Below are 17,818 nucleotides of genomic sequence, written 5' to 3'. Positions count from 1 at the left end.
GCCGCCGCCGCCGCCGGGCCCTCCAGGTGCCGGCTCTTCGCTCTCCCCCTCCCCGATGCACGGCCCGCCTGGAGCCGAGGCAAAGAGGCCGGAGGCTGCGCAGCCACCCGTGAGCGACGCCCGGAGCGACCTCCTCGCTGCCATTCGGATGGGTGAGTGCGCGTCCCGGGACGCTGCCCCCTGTCTCAGCGGCTGCAGCCTCGTCTGCTTCCAGGGACCCCCTCTGCCCCAGAGGGCCGGTAGAAGAGGGTTGAAGGAGCCTTGTTTGGTTTTCTTTTTTCTTAATAGTGGATACATTTGTTTTTCAGTGCAAAGTAAGCTCAGTGATAAAGCACTGAATTCAGGAAAGCTTTACTTGAGCAGAAACGGATAATAAAAATGATCACGAGTTAATGGGATCTTTTTTCTCTGCGTTCTACTCTCAGGGCCAAAGTATAAATGAAAGAACATGAGCTCATGTCAGTGATTTAGTTTTTTTAGAAACCTAGGATGTAACTTACTTAGCCTTTTCATATTTTTAGTTTGATGTGCTAAGCCAGTAGATTTTCAACATTTATTTAAGTAGCAAAACCCTTGTCAGCTGAAGGTCCTACACCAAACCCCAGAGCATGAAACCTTAAGAAGTGGAGCGTCTCTGGTCAGATCAGGGCGGGGAGCTCTTGTATGCATTGACGTTACTGACGCACGATGATTTTGTCAAGAAAAAAGTCCCAGAGTCAGAATACCTCACTGATCATGCGTTTGGGGTCCTGGTAGGACAGTGTTTTGCTTTTTGACACCTGTGAGCCGTGTCCAATGAGAGGGATCCGTAACCTGGATCTGTCAGAGGAAACCTCTGAGGGGCCCACATCGAGGGACGTCCTACAAAAACATGAAGGTCGTAGAACACAGAGATTAAGGGAGGTTAATGAAACGTGGCAAGTAATGTAACAGGTGAGATCCCATGGCGGATCCCAAACCTGGTGGAAAACTTTTTTCGTTTGTTATATTAGGTCTGTTTGCAAAATTTAAATAAAATTCATAGAATAGATGGTACTCTTTTTTTTTTTTTTTTTTTTTTGCGGTACGCGGGCCTCTCACTGCTGTGGCCTCTCCTGTCGCGGAGCACAGGCTCCGGACGCGCGGGCTCAGCGGCCGTGGCTCACGGGCCCAGCCGCTCCGCGGCGTGTGGGATCCTCCCGGACCGGGGCACGAACCCGTGTCCCCTGCATCGGCAGGCGGACTCTCAACCACCGTGCCACCAGGGAAGCCCGAATAGATGGTGCTATTGTATCTCTGCTGATAGTCTGATTTTGATCAGTTTTTTTTTAGGAAAGACACATGAAGTATTTTAGGGGCAAAGGGACATTATATGCCACTTAACTCTCAAATGGTCCAGAAAAAAAGTATGTGTGTGTGTGTAAATGAGAGCGAAAGCGGATAAATTTGGTCAGATGTTATCAGTTGGGGAATCTGAGTAGGTTATATGGGAACGTTTTTCTACTAGTCTTACGGCTACCTTAGAGGTCTGAAATTACTCTGAAAAAAAAGGTTAAGGAAATAACACAGCACATTGTTAGATATCCCATTTTGTTACTTACAAAAGTAAGAGAGTAAGATGATTGTGATCTCATACCCATTTTCAACGGTAATTGTTGAAGTTGAGCTTCCTCACTTACTTCGCCCTCCTAGCCAGGAACTTGGCTCTGTTTCCCAAGCCTTTGGGTTCCAGGCTGTCCAGGAGCACGGTCCACTATGGGGGCCACCGGCCACCGTAAATCTACCTTGAAACAGCCTCTCGTGCCCGGTGGCTGCCAGGTCAGGCTGTGCCGTCCTGGAGTTTTCTTTCACGGTGCTGTGTGCGCTGAAATTGTAACTGACTTTCTTACATTTCAACGCATCGCTGTAAAGAACCTTATGACTTTGCACATTCCTTTTTTCTTGCTCGTGAAACTCTGTTTCCCAAGCTTCTCCCCTCAGATTTCTCAAGCTTTTTCTGAGAGTGTCAGTAGGGAGAACAGCCGCCGGGTAGCCTTCCCTGTCCGTTCTGTGTGGTTGGAGCAGTAAGCCGAGGGGTGTCATTCTAAGCCGTGTCCCGTGTATCCAGGAATCCAGCTGAAGAAGGTGCAAGAACTGCAGGAGCAGGAAGCCAAGCGCGAGCCCGTGGGCAACGACGTGGCCACCATCCTGTCCCGCCGCATCGCCGTCGAGTACAGCGACTCGGACGATGACTCGGAGCTGGACGAGAACGACTGGTCCGACTGAGGCTGGCGCCCGGGGCACCGGGCTGGGGAGTGCGCTGACGATCTCTGTGGCCCCGGCGCCCACATAGTGGTATTATAATCCCGTAGCTTAGCGACTTTTGTATCGATAATGTGAGATTGCTCTAGCACATGCAAAAATTCTGGGTTTTTCAGTATTTACTGTGGAATACTTAAGTGCCACGAAACATAGCAAACCGTGCTGCACACGAGGAAATAAGCTGTAACTATTGCATTGTCCTGAAAACAGCCTTCTGCTTCCTTTCTCCTGGCCATCAAAGTACTTAGTGCAGTTTGGGTTCGCTCCCCTTGATCATTAGAATCCTGCAGACTCACTGTGTGTTTGTGAAGCTCCCTGATGTCTGGTCTTTGCAAGATGAATGACTGCGTCAGACTGATGTCTTCCCATCAGTAAGTGATATTGTTTCCACTTTTTTTTTTTTTTTTAATGTGTTTCAGAAGAAGTTGGTTCTAGAGAGAAAGATTTGACAAGTAGGAGAATTAGATGTTTCTGTTTTCAGTCTCTCGGCCCGGTAGCCTCTGTGCGTTGGAACGCTCTGTTGAAGAATTGCGTTTCCTTTGCTCACTCTTGTGAAATGGGAACTTGGCCCTTTGCAGGCAGGATCCCCTGTGGGCATCCATGGAGTCGGTGCTTGTTGAGGAGTTTTGTAAGAGGTTTCAGCAGCGCAGTCGCAATGAAAGTGGAGAACAGCCCTTCTTCCTTCAGGGCCACTGCCGTCTGCGATGGCACACAGAACCCTTGGCAGTCCTTGCAGCTCGGGTGCCAGCCTGCCCGGACCCGGGTGGCCCCGGGTGCAGAGCCCTGTACAACCTCTCTTCCGGAGCCATGTGCCAAGTGAGGCCGCGTGGAGGCCTCGGTGCTGCAGAGGAGGGGCCGGGTGGCACCTCGCCCCACCTGGTCTGAATCCTGACCGCTTCAGTTTAGGTGAAAGGAGACTTGGGCAGCTTTTCACCTTTCCTGGTGCTGTGGCCGTTTAGGGACCCAGCACGAGTAGGGCCTTCGCTCTGTCCTAGAGGCACATCGGTCCCTTTCCCACACGGTCGTCAGCACACGAGGCTGGACCAGGCACCTCAGAGGAGAGTCGCCCCTCCCATGTGGTGACACGTGAGCCCAGGCAGATTTTCCTGCCCAAGGCAAACCCCTGGGAAACTCATGAATGAGAGCTGACATTCTGTAATGCTGGGTGAAGGGTAACTGCTTGTTTGGAAGGAATAAACATCTCAGGCTTTGATCTCAGATATAACTTCACGGATGTACGAGACACTTTACCCACTGAGCAGTTCTTTCGTCCGTACCGTGTGTCAGACGGACTGTGGGTCCTAGTGACTCTCAGTTGCGACCCAGGAATCTGTAGCTGAGACGGAGGTGTTTGGGTGGGTGGTAGAATGTCAGCAGGACCCCGACTGCCGGGTTTTGTCAGTGAGCTCTCCTCGGGACGTCACTGGCCCCCCACCACGTCTGTGTCCCCGAGGGACACTTGTGGCCTGTGGAAGGTCGTGGTCATCCTGTAAGGCCAGGCTGACGGGCTTTTAGTCGCCTAGGTTGGAGCTCTGAAAAGCCTCAGGTCTGTATTACCTTTCCCAGTGCCCGGGCCGGGTTATCTGAGTCTTTTCAGCTAAAGCCAGCTGTCTGGGCACGTGGTCCTTGATTGAGTTTCTGTGTCTTGGAGCTCGTCGCCATACGTTTATCGCCTGTAAGTAGTAGTTATTAATGAACTTCTCAGTTTCTCTCTTTAATTTCTCTCCTTTTTTTTTTTCCCCAATGTGGAGGCCAACTGTGTTGGCATTTTCCTTGGGACTTTTACCAGTTTTGATCGTATTTTGTCTTTCTTATAATATTTTGTCTTTAGCTTTACTTTGGATAAGGAATCACCTGTGTCATTCTAGAACTTGAATTTGGTAGTGCTTCTTTGGTTTTTTTTTTTATGGCCCTTCTGTCCTCAGGATGGAGAGAATGCGTAAAGCTACCATCCATGTCAGGATTTCTTCTATTTATATCTCATTACGATAAAATTAGTGGCACTTTATCCGTAAATATTCATGAGCCTGTTAAGTATTGGTTGTCTTCCTGTAGTTTAATTAGCAAGTTATTTTCAACTTGATATTCTGACTAGTGAAAAAGCTTTTGCCCTGATGTGTTATGTAGCCTTTAACAGAAGGGGAGAGGACTAAAATCCAGTGTAGATTATTTTTTGCAGTATTTTTCTCAGCGCATTTGATTTATTCTAAAAATGAAATCCAGACTTTTTCTAATATGATAGTACATGAAAAGGAAAAAGTGACTATTTTGAATTGTCCGTTCTCATTTTCAAAAAGTATTTACAAAACAGATGGAGAAAAACATGTAAATGCATCCCTCATATCCGTGGATTTTACATTTTAAAGTAGTTGTATGTTGTAAGGTTATTTTAAATTGTCCCGTTTCCCCCAGTGTGTATTTAGTTTAATTTCTTACAAGCTTTTCCTCATGTCATAGATCAGGCAGAGGGATGAGAAGATTCCTCAGAACCACCCATGATGCGGTTGATTTTCTGTTCTTGGCCCCAAACCCTAAGATTTGGTCACTTACGGTTTTCTTCAGTAAAAGTATACTGTTGGAGAATTAGCATTTTCATTTCAGTGAATTTTTAGAATATCGAAATCTTTTCTGAGCGCCAAGTGGCTAGGTTGTGAAAGTTTTGTAATAATTTGCAGCTGAAATTCATGATACATTTTCATCCATTGAACACTCATGGGAATGTGTCAGCGACAGTAGCAAGTAATTTTTGTTTTCTAAACCAGAGTCTGTCATCTTGCAGTATTACCAATGCTGTTGTACATTGAAGTTAAAGTGGTATAAAAAAAAAAAACCTCCTAGTAAACAATTTTTATCTGTTTGTATATCTTACTATAGATTATGTACAAGTAACATCTAAATAAAATTACACTTTTAACCCTAAACACTTTTGCTTTCTCTCAACCACTGCGCCACCAGGGAAGCCCAAGGGTGGGGCTTTTAATTAGCAGTTTCATTATTAGGTAACAGAAGACACTGCTCTGATTTCCATTTAAATTTCTGCACAATGCTTGCGTAACCAAGAGTTCAGGTTGGATTCTCGAGTGAGTCGGGAAAGCACTGGTATAGTTAGAAAGAAGAAGCCGTTCCCAGAGCAGGAAGCAACCTGCCCGGAAGACAGAGGCGTCTCGACCGCATCTAGTCTCGGTTATCGTAGCGACTGATACTCTGGAGCATTGATTGCTTCTGAGATGCTTCCATTTAACCTTTGAAAGGGGCATTCTCTCTGCTTCCTGTGGGAGGGAACAGAGTGAAGATCAGCTGCTGGCCCGGGGAAGGTTCCCGGGGGATCTGAACTGCAGCATTGCAGGGGGTCGGGGGGTAAGAGGGGCGCCTTAGCGGGAGCAGGCTGGCGTCGAGGCTGCTGTGGCCGCTGCCCCGAGCTGCCTGTGTGCATGGTGTGCTCCGCGTGTGCTACGTTCCTCTGCATGTCCTGAGACCCTCCCGGCACGGCCCGACCCCTCGATGGCGAGCAGCTGCTTGTGCAGTGATTGGATGAATGACATTTTCCAGTTACTTTTTTTCACCAAAAGTTAATTGTGTGCCATTTTTAAAACATGAAGCATTTTGCCAGGTACCCCGTGTTTCCTCCTTGTCCCTGGACACACGGCTCCCACTCTATCTGGGTGTGTTCGCGACAGCCTGGGCTCCGCAGCACAGACGTGGGGCCTCGTGTTTACTGTTACAGCCGGTTTGTGGAGCCCAGCACCTGGCACTTCATAGGCGTCCACACATCTTTACTGACTGATGGTCGTCTGCAGAAGAAAGAGCAAAGAGCAGAAGAGAAGCCTTCGTCAACACACACTCGAAGGCTTACGAAGAGTGTAAATGCAATAACCCGCGTAAAGTGCATAGAACTGTGCCGGACACCTTGTCGGCGGACGGGGATGTGGGCCGTAGGCGTCTGCAGGCCACTTGCTGATGATGAGGCACAGGTCGGTCTTAGCCCTCGTGGAGCATCTCGTCTAAAGAGAAAGACGTCATATGTTGTCGAATAAGTAATTTCGATCATTGTCTGTGTACTTTAGTCAGGGGTGAGGTGAGGTCTCCTCAGTCTAGACTGGACCAGGGGAAGCTGCGGTCTAGGAATGGGCAGAAATTAGCTGGGAGCCAAGGGCGGGGAGGGAGTTTCTCAATAGCGGGGACAGCACTGGTGTTTGCTGAGTGGGAAAGACCGTGACAGGTGACCATGGAACCCAAGTATCAGTGAAACGGAGCAAGAAGAAGGGGGGTGTCATGAGATGGGGTACAAATAGGATGGAGACCTTCCTGGGCCCAGTACTCAGGACCGAGGGGGCTTTTTTTTTTCCGGCTGCATCAGGTCTTCGTTGCTACGTGCAGGCTTTCTCTAGTTGCGGCGAGCGGGGGCTACTCTTTGTTGCGGTGCACAGGCTTCTCATTGCGGTGGCCTCTCTTGTTGCAGAGCACGGGCTCTAGGCATGCGGACTTCAGTAGTTGTGGCTCTAGAGCGCAGGCTCCGTAGTTGAGGCGCACGGGCTTAGTTGCTCCGCAGCATGTGGGATCTTCCCAGACCAGGGCTCGAACCCATGTCCCCTGCATTGGCAGGCGGGTTCTTAACCAGTGTGCCACCAGGGGAGCCCCTGAGGGGGCTTTTTAAGCCACCACAGCTGCAGCTTCAAACGTATAGAAAATCTCTCCATATTTGCAGCATGTTGGTTATTCATTGATCTTGACAGCCTCGTGCCTTAGTACTAATACTCTATGTAGCGTGTTAGTTTCACTTAGGTCAGTTTTACTTATTTATTTATATTATATTTAGAAGGCTTCTTAGTGCTAGGCTAGTCCAGCTCCCTAGCCTTAAAGATGGGGAATCTGGCCATTGCTGGGGTTGCAGAACTTGGTCTCTTAAGTCTTATTTTCAAACTGTGGCACCCCTGTTCCACAGCAGACCTGTTCAGTAAATGCCCACGCACCCGTATCTATCCATCCACCCGTCCATCAGTCCACCTTATTTTATGCATTTCAAAGTTCCAGTATACTTCACCCCTGGGCACTTCAGTATATCATAAATTAGAGTTTAATATTTGCATTTAGTCTTTTAAGGTAAAACATACTTAGAGTGAAATGCACACATCTTAGGTATACCATTCAATGAGTTTGAAAATGTGTGCCCTCGTGTAGTGCAAATCCCATCAAGATAGACACATTATCCTCACCTCAGAAAGTTCTCTCGGGCGCTTTCAGATTCAGTTCTCTCCTATTCCAGTCCCCAGAGCAACCACTGTTCTAGCTTTTTGTTTGTTTGTTTTCCATGGGTTAATTTAGCCTGTTTAGAACTTCATCTAATGGAATAAAACAGTACGTGCCCTTTTGCATCTGGCTTCTTTGAGCGTAACGTTCTTGAAATTCATTCACGTTATTGCGTGTGTCAATTGTTAGTTCCTGTTTGTTGCTGAGTACTGTTCCTTTGTATGAATATACCACAGTGGGTTTATCCATTTTCTTGGATAAGACTTAACACAGGTCCCATCTGGACATACGTGTTCATCTGTCTTTGGATAAATATCTAGGAGTGACATTTCTGTATCGTAGGTAGGTGCCTGTCTAGTTTTATAAGAAACTTAGAGACTTTTGCAAAGTGGATATACTGTTTTATCGCCATCAGCGATGTTGCTCCACATCCTTAGATGTGATCTTCTTTGTAGTTTCCTGCTTGGGGTTCACTGACATTGAATCTGTAAATTTATGTCTTTCATGAAATCTGGGAAATACTTGGACATTATTTTTTCAAATATATTTTCTGCCCCTTTCCATACTTGCCTTCTTGTACTGCTGTTACAGGCAGACCTCGTTTTGTGCTTTGCTTTATTGCCCTTCACAGATACTGAATTTTTTTCAAATCAAAGCTTTGTGGCAGCCCTGCCTCACGCAAGTCTGTCGGTGCCATTTTTCCAACAGCATTTGCTCACTTCCTGTTTTGCATCACATTTTGGTAACTGTCTCCATATTTTACTTTTTCATTATTATATTTGTTATGGTGGTTTGTGATCAGTGATCTTTGATGTTACTATTGTTAATTGTTTTGGCATTTTTTAGCAATAAAGTTTTTTAAATTAGGGCATTTACATTAACTTTTAGATGTATTGCTGTTGCACACTTAATAGACTACAGTATAGTGTAAACATAAATTTATATTCACCGAGAAACCAAAAAGTTCATGTGACTCGCTTTATTGCAGTGTTCTGGAACCAAACCTTCAGTATCTCCGAGGTCTGCCTGTATACATATGTTAGACCTTTTGATGTTGGCCCACAATTGCTTGGGACTCTTTCGATTTAAAAATTCTTTTTCTTCCTGTTTTGCGGATTGGATAATTTTTATGTCTCCATCTTCAGGTTCACTGGATCTTCATATGTAATCTATAATTTGCTCTTAAGCCCATCTAGCATATCTTTTATTCATTGTTCTTTTTTTTCCATTCTAGAATTTGCTGTTGGTTCTTTTTTTATAGTTTCTCTGATGAGATTTCCTACTTGTTCATTTATTAAAAGCTTATTTTCCGGGACTTCCCTGTTGGTCCAGCGGTTAAGACTCTGAGCTTCCACTGCAGGGGGCGCGGATTCGATCCCTGGCCGGGGAACCAAGATCCTGCATGCCTCGCGGCACGGCAAAAAAATTAAAATTATTTTCCTTTACATCTTCGAACACAGTTACGCGAGCTCTTTAAAAATTTTTGCCTGCTAATTCCAACATCTGGATCTTTTCAGGATGAATCTCTATTGATGGCCTCCTCTCTTGAGCGCACGATGCCTAGTAGTTTGGGTTTGTATCCTAAACTTGGTGAATAAGTCATTTTAGAGACTCTGGATTCCATTATGTTCCTCTGAAAAGTGCCAATTTTTTTTTTAAGAGAGACAGTTAACATGGCTAGAACTAAGCTCCCAATGCGCCCCCACTCCCCTTGCAATGTATAACAGCAGAAATCTTTTAAGTTCTTTTGGCTTAGGCTGCCTGGAGTTGGCGTTGCTCAGGCCTAGTTGCAGGATCACCGGGAGGTGGGCAGTTTTTCACAGAATGTCCCTTCTCTGGCTCTCCTTTCTTGGATCCTCCTCCACTTTCTATCTCCTCTGGTCACTCTGAACTTGGTCCTCTTATTCTTTAAGCCAGTGGACTTTGGGATACGCCAGCAAGGCTTCAGGGTTTCTATTCAAGTTTAGCTGCCCTGCTTGGCAGGATGGAGCCTGTCCTCAGGCAAAAAAAGCCATTAAAAAACAGGAAATGCACCAAACTTCTTTCCTTCCCAAGCATCAACTTCCTCTACTGTCTTTTTGATTTCTCTCCAGTGCCTTAAATAGTTGTGAGGTCTATTTTGTCCAGTTTATAATTGTTTTCTGTAAAGAATTGGTCTGGAATGGGTTAGTCCTTCCTTCCCAGGAGCCCTAGGTCTGTAAATATTTGATGCCATGTTTATTTTTTTAAATCTTTTTAAATGTGATTTTTTAAAATGCAGACTGTTGTTGAATACCAAAATATAACAGACCACCAACGGTTCAGATTTTCTACCAGGCAAACCTGTTTTTGCAAGGACTCTGCAGTAAAGCTTGCGACATCTTTATTCATATGGTATAGAAGGATTGCGCGCGTGGCGTGCTCTGAAACGCTTGCTGTACGCACCTCCTTATGTCTGTGAATCGGGATGTTCTCTAAACCGCCGGCAAAACACAGCACATAAGTAATGTTGAGATTGAAGCTACTTTTGCAAATTGCCGGCCTTAATTAACCCCAGTCTCAAATTTTTATGTTCCCCAAAGAACCTTAATGTTTTCACTGAGTGTTAGAGATGTAAATTCTGTTATTGGGGGTTCATTTGAAAATATGGTTTCACCACTTAACGGTTTGAGAACCACTGCTTGACATCATCGCTCTCTGATTCTCGTATCCTTAGACCAAGAAGCATTCACGCCGTTAACAGCGCATCGTACCGTGCGCCAGTTTTGTGTTCTGCAAAGGCAGCGCTAATCCAGAGGTATGTCAAAGCTTGAGAAGACTTACATATTGAATGTGCAGGTGTGAGTAACTTGTAGCGGTATCTATCTTGACAGGGACTTAGATGAGAAAGAGATTTGCTTTCAAAGTACACTTTCTTCACAGAGCTGACACCTGCTGGACGCGTATTTGCCCAAACACAACAGCTCTGTTGTGAATATTTGCTTCTGTCGTCTTTCCAAATCCCCCACTGCATTCATCCCGCACATTTGTGATGTGAGTAATTAGCTTCAAACACGGCACCATGATTAGCTAGAGGTGGTGAATTGGTCGCTGATTCACAATGAAGATAAATGAAGAAAATATGCCCTCTGAGAGTAATTAAAGTCTACCAAGCCTTCCCATGAAGTGACATTTCAAAGCATTTAATATTCTAGGATGTGCTTCGGCTGTTCTGGCCTAAAACCAGTTTCAATTGAAGTCGGGCAATTGAAGAGTACGTAGCCTTCACATCCTGCAGACGTGAGTGTAACTTAGCGTTCCCGTGGATCAGACGTTGCCTTCCTCGTGCGCGCGTGACGGTGGCTCGAAATGTACCCTCTCGAAATCGAGACTTTATGACCTTGATAATTAAGGTCGGGTGTTGTTAGCTTTGAGCTCCTTTGAAATATTTCAAGGACCCAGGCATTCATTTGATTTGTAAGTTAGAGTCTCAACGGCCTGTGCAGAGGCAGAGCTGAGTGAGTCACTGCGGTGGTTCTGAGGCAACGCTGGGGGCACAGGGACCCAAGGCAGTTAACAGAGGACTCAGCCTGGCATCGGAGCCGAGGTGCTCCTGAATGTGGGGGGAGGAGCCAAGCCAGGCGCCCCTTCCCTGTCTTACCAGCAGAGCCGGGGTTTTCTCCCAGGGCGGTCCCTCACCCTACCCACCTCAGAGTTACCTGGGATGCGTGTTAAAATGCAGATTTCCGGGCCCTCTCCCAAACCTTGAGCACGAGACTCTGGATTCCACAGTTTATCCCGTCACGCAAGTGATTCTTAGGGACACCAAAGTTCCAGAAACACCAGGTCAGCACGTGCCCTTACATGGTTGACAGGAGCCCAGAGATGCCCCTGCGGTGACCTAGGCTGTTGCTCAGCCGGTGGAGGCACCAAATGGACTGGACATTGGGCCCCAGACCACAGGAAGGGGCTGTCTGTCACTCTGGCTCCTGAAGGAGGCTCTGTGCAGCCCTGGTGCACTCGGGGGTGAGCTGAGTCCCTGCTGGTCATCTTTGTCTTTGGACCCCAGGCGCAGGGATGCAGAATCGCCATCCCTAATTTCACATCCGGTGGCCCAGCTCCATGTTCCTTTCAGGGCGGCTGTCCCTTCGTTTCCAAACCTGCCTGCGGCTCGGCACCTCCACCAAGCTTCTCACTTGTTTATATCGATGGGTCTTGGCTGCCCAAAGCCCCTGGGAGATGTTATGGTCCCGGGGCAGGTAATTTAGGAGCCCCTTTGAGCTCTTGGCCTCAGAACCTGGGAAGACAAATGCTGGGGCCTGATCCTTGCCTGGGGGCTGTCCCCGTTGATGTCACTCACTGGACAGGGCTTCGTCCTCCCGTGGCTGGACTGGGAGATGTTAGTCTGATTCTCGGCTCTGTTTCTACCGCCGTGGGGTCCTTGGGGTGGGAACAAGGTGGCGTGATGCACGCAGGTGCATGAATTGGCCCCGAGCTCCCGGGACTTCTCTCCTGGGGTTGTGAGCACCCCACTCTTAAAGGCTCCCATATCTCCCTTCATGGCCCATAAAACCAGCTTGTGGGGCAGGTTATGATGGCGGGGGGTGCCCCGCCCCGCGGGGACGGGCAGCGTCAAAGGTGGCGTGGAAGAGAGCCAAGCACTTCCTTGATTTTCTTCGGGCCGCGTGTCTTACAGAGATGCTGCTGTGGGGTCCTGGCCCGTCACGCGGGGTGGGGAAGGGGGGCAGGGGGCTTCCTCGCCCCGGGTGCAGTTGGTCTGCAGAGCTGACCCAGGCGGGTGGGTCCCTAACCACCGGGGTGGGGAGCACCCTAGGTTGTCCTTTCCCATGTGGTAACTGCCTTTAAATGGGAAACAGAATAAACATCCTCCAGTCAGCCCCACACCTAGTACCATGGTTATGTGCCCTCTGCTCAGACAAGCGGTCAAAGAGACTAATGAACGCCCCGGCGGGCCCTCCACCTCTGCACGAAAAAGACGCGCCTGTGCTCAGCCTGGGGGCCCAGGGAGCCTGCTGGAGCCTGCCCACCCCTCCCGGCCCTGCCCGCTGGCTCGTACGCAGTCTGTTCCGAGGCCACCGCAAGAAAGCAATCCGGAAAGGAGGTTAGCACAGAGGCCTCGCTTCCGACCTGGGAGGGTAGGAGGCAGGCTTCCCCGTGTTCGGGCTCCTTAGTGGATGGGGATAGAGGGCAGTGAGGGGCCAGCCACGGCATGGAGAGGAGCGCACCTCACCCCTCTGTGGCCTGGAGCCACCAGCGCCGGGCTCAGGGCCAAGTCCAGCAGAGGGTCAGAGGGTCAGGCGGGGCTGGGCCCTGGTGGAGCCGGCACTCGAGGCCTGACACTCAACCTGCCCCCCAACACAGGTGATGCAGGGGGAGCAATTGCCGTGTCCCCAAGGGCCTGTCCACGTCAGCTGGAGGAACAGAGCGTGGGGGGGGAAGCTGGAGGGAGGCTCGTGAGCCCCGGCAGCCTTGGTGCTGAGTCTCAGCGTGACCCGCCTCTGCCGTGAGTGTGGCCAGGACGCCTGCATCTCCCGTTTGGACGAAGGCATCAGGGCTGGGAGCTGTAAGGTCAGGGCAGGGCCAGAGTGGCGGGACTGGCACAGGGGCTGACCCCCCGCTGGCCCCCCGTGGCAGGCCTCACGCTAGGATGGCTGCGTGTGCTTTCTGACTGAACACAGCGATTCTGTGCCGTGGGGGCTGTGATCCGTTTCGTAGGTGAGAAAAGTGAGGCCACGTGACCCGCCCAGGGTCGCAGGATTGAGGTTCAAACCAGGCCTTCCTGATGGGTCTCCGCGCCCCCGCCTTCCCAGGCGTTGGAGAAGTTTGCAGGAGGACTCATTGGGCAGCCTTCCCCGCTGCCGGACTGAGGCTGGACTGCAGGTGGAAGCGAGGGGCTGGGGCACAAATGGACCCCAGAACTAGACGAGTCCGTGCAAGGGGCAACACGGCCTCTTCATGGTAGGCGGCAGGGCTCAGCCGAAGAAAGCTGCTGGTCCCCCACTTTGGACTAAAAGCAAATTGTTGGATGTCCCGAGGCGCTGTGCTGCTTCCCGCGACCCTCCCTGACTCCAGGAGGTCCCGAGCCCCGCCCGGGTCTCAGTGGTGGACGCGGACATCCCCACTGGGTCTGTCAGGAATAGGCATCTGTATGATGATGACACCAGGGCGGGCCTGCATCTCAGGATGTGAGGTTCCGCAAACGACCGTGTGGGCAGACGTTTGCAGAGTGGGTGTTGCTGCCCGTAGGATGCCACGCCCGGAGCCCACAACGCCCGTGGTCTCGGGGTCTCTGGTCTGGGGTCCCTGGAAGCGACTGAGGATTCTGCGCGCGGGAGGGCGGGGCGAGGAGCGGCGCCCCTGGAATCACCTGGGCAACAGCCGGAGCGGGGCTCAGCATCCGCACGGTCTCTGGGCCGCAGAGCAGCATCTCCTGTTCTCCCGGGGCGGAGCGACTCCAGCTTAACACGGAGGCCGTTTGGAAACCTGCCTGTAAAGGATTTGCATCACCCCCTGAGGCCCCTGCAGAAGACAGGTGGGTTCTGAGTCCCGGTCCTGTGGTTTTGGGAGGACTCTCCACGGGGAACAGACGCCCCCTGTACAGATGAGCTAGAGAAACGGAAATCTGTGATCCCGGCTCCCCTCTTCCGTCCACCGAGGCATCCGTGCCGTGTGACCCCGAAGTACGGACCGGATGCAGGGAGCTTCCGGCCTCCTTCTGCTAAAGTGCGTGTCACCAAGTGCTAGGGAGCCTCCCGAGGGCGCAGCTCCGCCCCCCAGTGGCCACATGGTGCACCAGCTTCACTCCTGCGGCACATCCACTCACCCGTTCTTTCCCTCAATCCGTCCTGCATGTGTTTCTCGCGCCCTGGTGTTAGGAGTGAATTGGGACACATTCTCCAAAGGGCAGTTAGCAAACATCTGACTGTACCTAGAGATTGTCATACTGAGTGAAGTAAGTCAGAGAAAGACAAATATGTGATATCGCTTATATGTGGAATCTAAAATATGACACAAATGAACTTATTTACAAAACAGAAATAGAGTCACCGGTGTAGAAAACAAACATGGTTACCAGGGGGGAAACCGAGGGGAGGAGGAGGGATAGACTGGGAGATTGGGATTGACATATACACACTACTATATATGAAATAGATAACTAATAAGGACCTACTGTATAGCACAGGGAACCCTACCCAATACTCTGTAATAACCTGTATGGGAAAATACTCTAAAAAAGAGTGGATGTATGTATACGTGTAACTGATTTACTTTGCTGTACAGCAGAAACTAACACAACACTGTGTTGATAAATCAACTATACACCAATAACAAATTTTTTTTTAAAATAATGGTAGGGGATTTCCCTGGTGGTGCAGTGGTTAAGAACCCACCTGCCAATGCAGGGGACACGGGTTCGATCCCTGTTCCGGGAAGATCCCACACGCCGCAGAGCAACTAAGCCCACGAGCCACAACTACTGAGCCAGCGTGCCGCAACTACTGAAGCCCACGTGCCTAGAGCCCGTGCTCTGCAGGAAGAGAAGCCACCACAATGAGAAGCTCGCGCGCTGCAACAAAGAGTAGCCCCCGCTCGCCGCAACTAGAGAAAGCCCGCACACAGCAATGAAGACCCAACACAGCCAAGACGATAATAATAATAATAATGGTAGGCAATGCCAACAACGAAGGACAGAAAAGAAAAAAAAAAGACTGTACCTATGCGTGACCAAGCAAATCCACATCTAGAGTGGATTTTCCCAAAGTGTGAGGACAGTATTTTCAGCCCCACGTTCTCCTCCAGCACTTTGCCCCTCCACTGGCAAGAGGTGGATTCTATTTCCCTCCCCTTGGAGCTGATGGGACTGTCTCACTGCAGGCCTGACTTCCAAGGCAAGGTCACAAAGGCAAGAAGCCTGGCTCTCCCTCAGGACCCACCTCCGGGCTTAGCCACCATGTTGTAAGGAAGCCCAGGCCACCTGAGGGGCCACATGCAAAGTCTGGTTCCAGCCATGGTCCCAGCCAGCAGCCAACATCACCTGCCAGCCCCGTGAGTGGGCAAGACCCCTTCAGAGTCCCCGCCATGAACTGCCGCAGATGACACCTGCTGAGGCAGGGACATCCATCCCGACAGAGCTCATCAGGGCAAAACTGCAGATCCGTGAGCAAAAATAAATGTCATCATTTTAGGTAACTCAGATTTGGTGTAACTGGTTATACATCTTTAGGAACCGAGACAGATTCCAGTAACTGGGATGGATAGGTATTTCAGACTTAGTTGAACATGTGCAAAATGACATATTCCCCACAGCATGGTTTAAAATAACAAAAGATTGGTGACAACCTACTGTTCTAGCAACAGAATATGGATTACATTATAGTACGTACACAATGGAATACCCTGCAACTGTACAAAGAATGAGGGTGTTTCAAATGCATTAATGTGATTTTCAAGATAGATCATTAAAGTGAAGAAACAAAGAGCAGAAAAATGTGCCTATATGCTATTCATTAGATAAAAAGAAAAAAGATGTGTCTTCGTTTATATGTGCATAAAATATTTCTGAAAGGACCCATAAGATTGTGACAGCATTACCTCTGGAGGGCACCCGGCTGTCTGGGGGTGGGGAGGGGAATCTCTGCTACGCTCCCCTTTCAGTACCTGTCAGTTCTGTAACCAAGTAAATGTTCACCTACCTAAAAAAACGGATCAATTATTTTTAAATGTATAAAGGCCTTTTGATATGCTGGACATGGTGATACAGAGACGAAAGACTGCTGCTGGCCATCATAACATTCACCTTATTTTTCTACAATTAAGGGAAACAGTAAAGTACGACAGTAAAGAGTGAGGCTCTAGAATCAGGCTTCTGGGGTTCAAATCCTGCCTCTGCTCTGTGACCTTGGGCAAGTTACTCAAATGACCGATTCTTTAGTTTCCTCCTCTGTACCATGGGGAGTGAGGCTCTAGAATCAGGCTTCTGGGGTTCAAATCCTGCCTCTGCTCTGTGACCTTGGGCAAGTTACTCAAATGACCGATTCTTTAGTTTCCTCCTCTGTACAATGGGGAGGGATGGTGCACTCAGTTCAAGACATTTTCCAGCTTGTGTAAGTTATTTAGAAATGTTAATTTCCCAATGAGGATTTTCGAGGCTCTTTGGCTTGTTCTTGATTTCTAGCTTTACTGCACGTAGTTCTAGAACATGTTTCTCATGATTTCACGCATGCTTTGTATGAAATTTGATGAGATTCACTTTACGACCCAGTATACGGCAAATTTTGGAAAATAACGTATACGTTACTGGATGCAGTGTTTTATGTGTCCATAGACTTTTTGTATTGTCAACTCTTCCATATTGCTACTGAATTTTTAATCACTCAGAGGATGTGTTTAAAATAGCCCATTGAGGATTCGGACCGGTATCTGTTCATTTCTGTAGTTCTGTTAAACTTTTCTTCACATATTTTTTTTTTTTTTTTTTTTTTTTGCTGTACGCGGGCCTCTCACTGTTGTGGCCTCTCCCGTTGCGGAGCACAGGCTCCGGACGCGCAGGCTCAGCGGCCATGGCTCACGGGCCCAGCCGCTCTGCGGCATGTGGGATCCTCCCGGACCGGGGCACGAACCCGCGTCCCCTGCGTCGGCAGGCGGACTCCCAACCGCTGCGCCACCAGGGAAGCCCTTCTTCACATATTTTGATGAATGTTATTAGGGGTTGCAATTTCATGCCCTATGTGTGTAATGCCTACTGTGTCCATACATGGCAGGCATTGTTCTAAGTGCTTTAAATATATGCTAACTCTGTTATCCTCTTAACCATCCTACAAGGTACTTACTATAATGCATCCCGTTTACGTGTGGAAACTGAAAAATACAGAGACGAAGCAATTTGCTGAAGATCACACGTATAGTCAGTAGCCGAGCTGGAATTTGAACAGACCGACTCTGGAACCTGTTCTTCTAACCAAACTGACATTGTTCTACTGAAAGAGCTTCTATCATTATGACACGAGCTTCGTCCTGGTGATTATGTTTGCCTTAAATCTATTTTGTCTAATATTTATAATGTTCCAGTGGCTTTTTTGTTTTTGATTAACATCTTCCTGTTGCATCTTTTACTGTCCTTTTACTTTCAACATCTGTATTCTTATGTTTTAGATATGCCTCTTGTTAGCAAATATTTGGATTTTTTCCTCATTCTGACCGTTTCTGTGTTTTAAATGGAAAAATTTTAATGGGTCATTACTCTAAGAATTATAATATGAAAGCTTAATTTATCAAAGTCTAAAGTTAGTAATTTTCTGCAGAGGTAATGAAA

The 17,818-nt window shown here is 48.6% G+C and overlaps 1 protein-coding gene across 1 annotated transcript in view; it reads left to right on the top strand.

Moving 5' to 3' along the window:
* The window catches only part of WASF3 (WASP family member 3), a 56,912-nt gene extending 51,735 nt beyond the window's left edge, over positions 1–5,177 (top strand). The window contains exons 10-11 of the mRNA XM_024755464.1: positions 1–152; positions 2,087–5,177. Of these exons, the coding sequence (XP_024611232.1) occupies positions 1–152; positions 2,087–2,244 (310 nt within the window). The 3' untranslated portion in view covers positions 2,245–5,177. The remainder of the gene's footprint in view (positions 153–2,086) is intronic.
* The last annotated feature ends 12,641 nt before the right edge of the window (positions 5,178–17,818 follow it).

This window comes from Neophocaena asiaeorientalis, unplaced genomic scaffold, assembly GCF_003031525.2.
Source record: "Neophocaena asiaeorientalis asiaeorientalis breed wild unplaced genomic scaffold, Neophocaena_asiaeorientalis_V1.1 scaffold59, whole genome shotgun sequence".
NCBI classification, from domain to species: Eukaryota; Metazoa; Chordata; class Mammalia; order Artiodactyla; family Phocoenidae; genus Neophocaena; species Neophocaena asiaeorientalis.
This window is presented reverse-complemented; position numbering and strand designations above follow the sequence as displayed.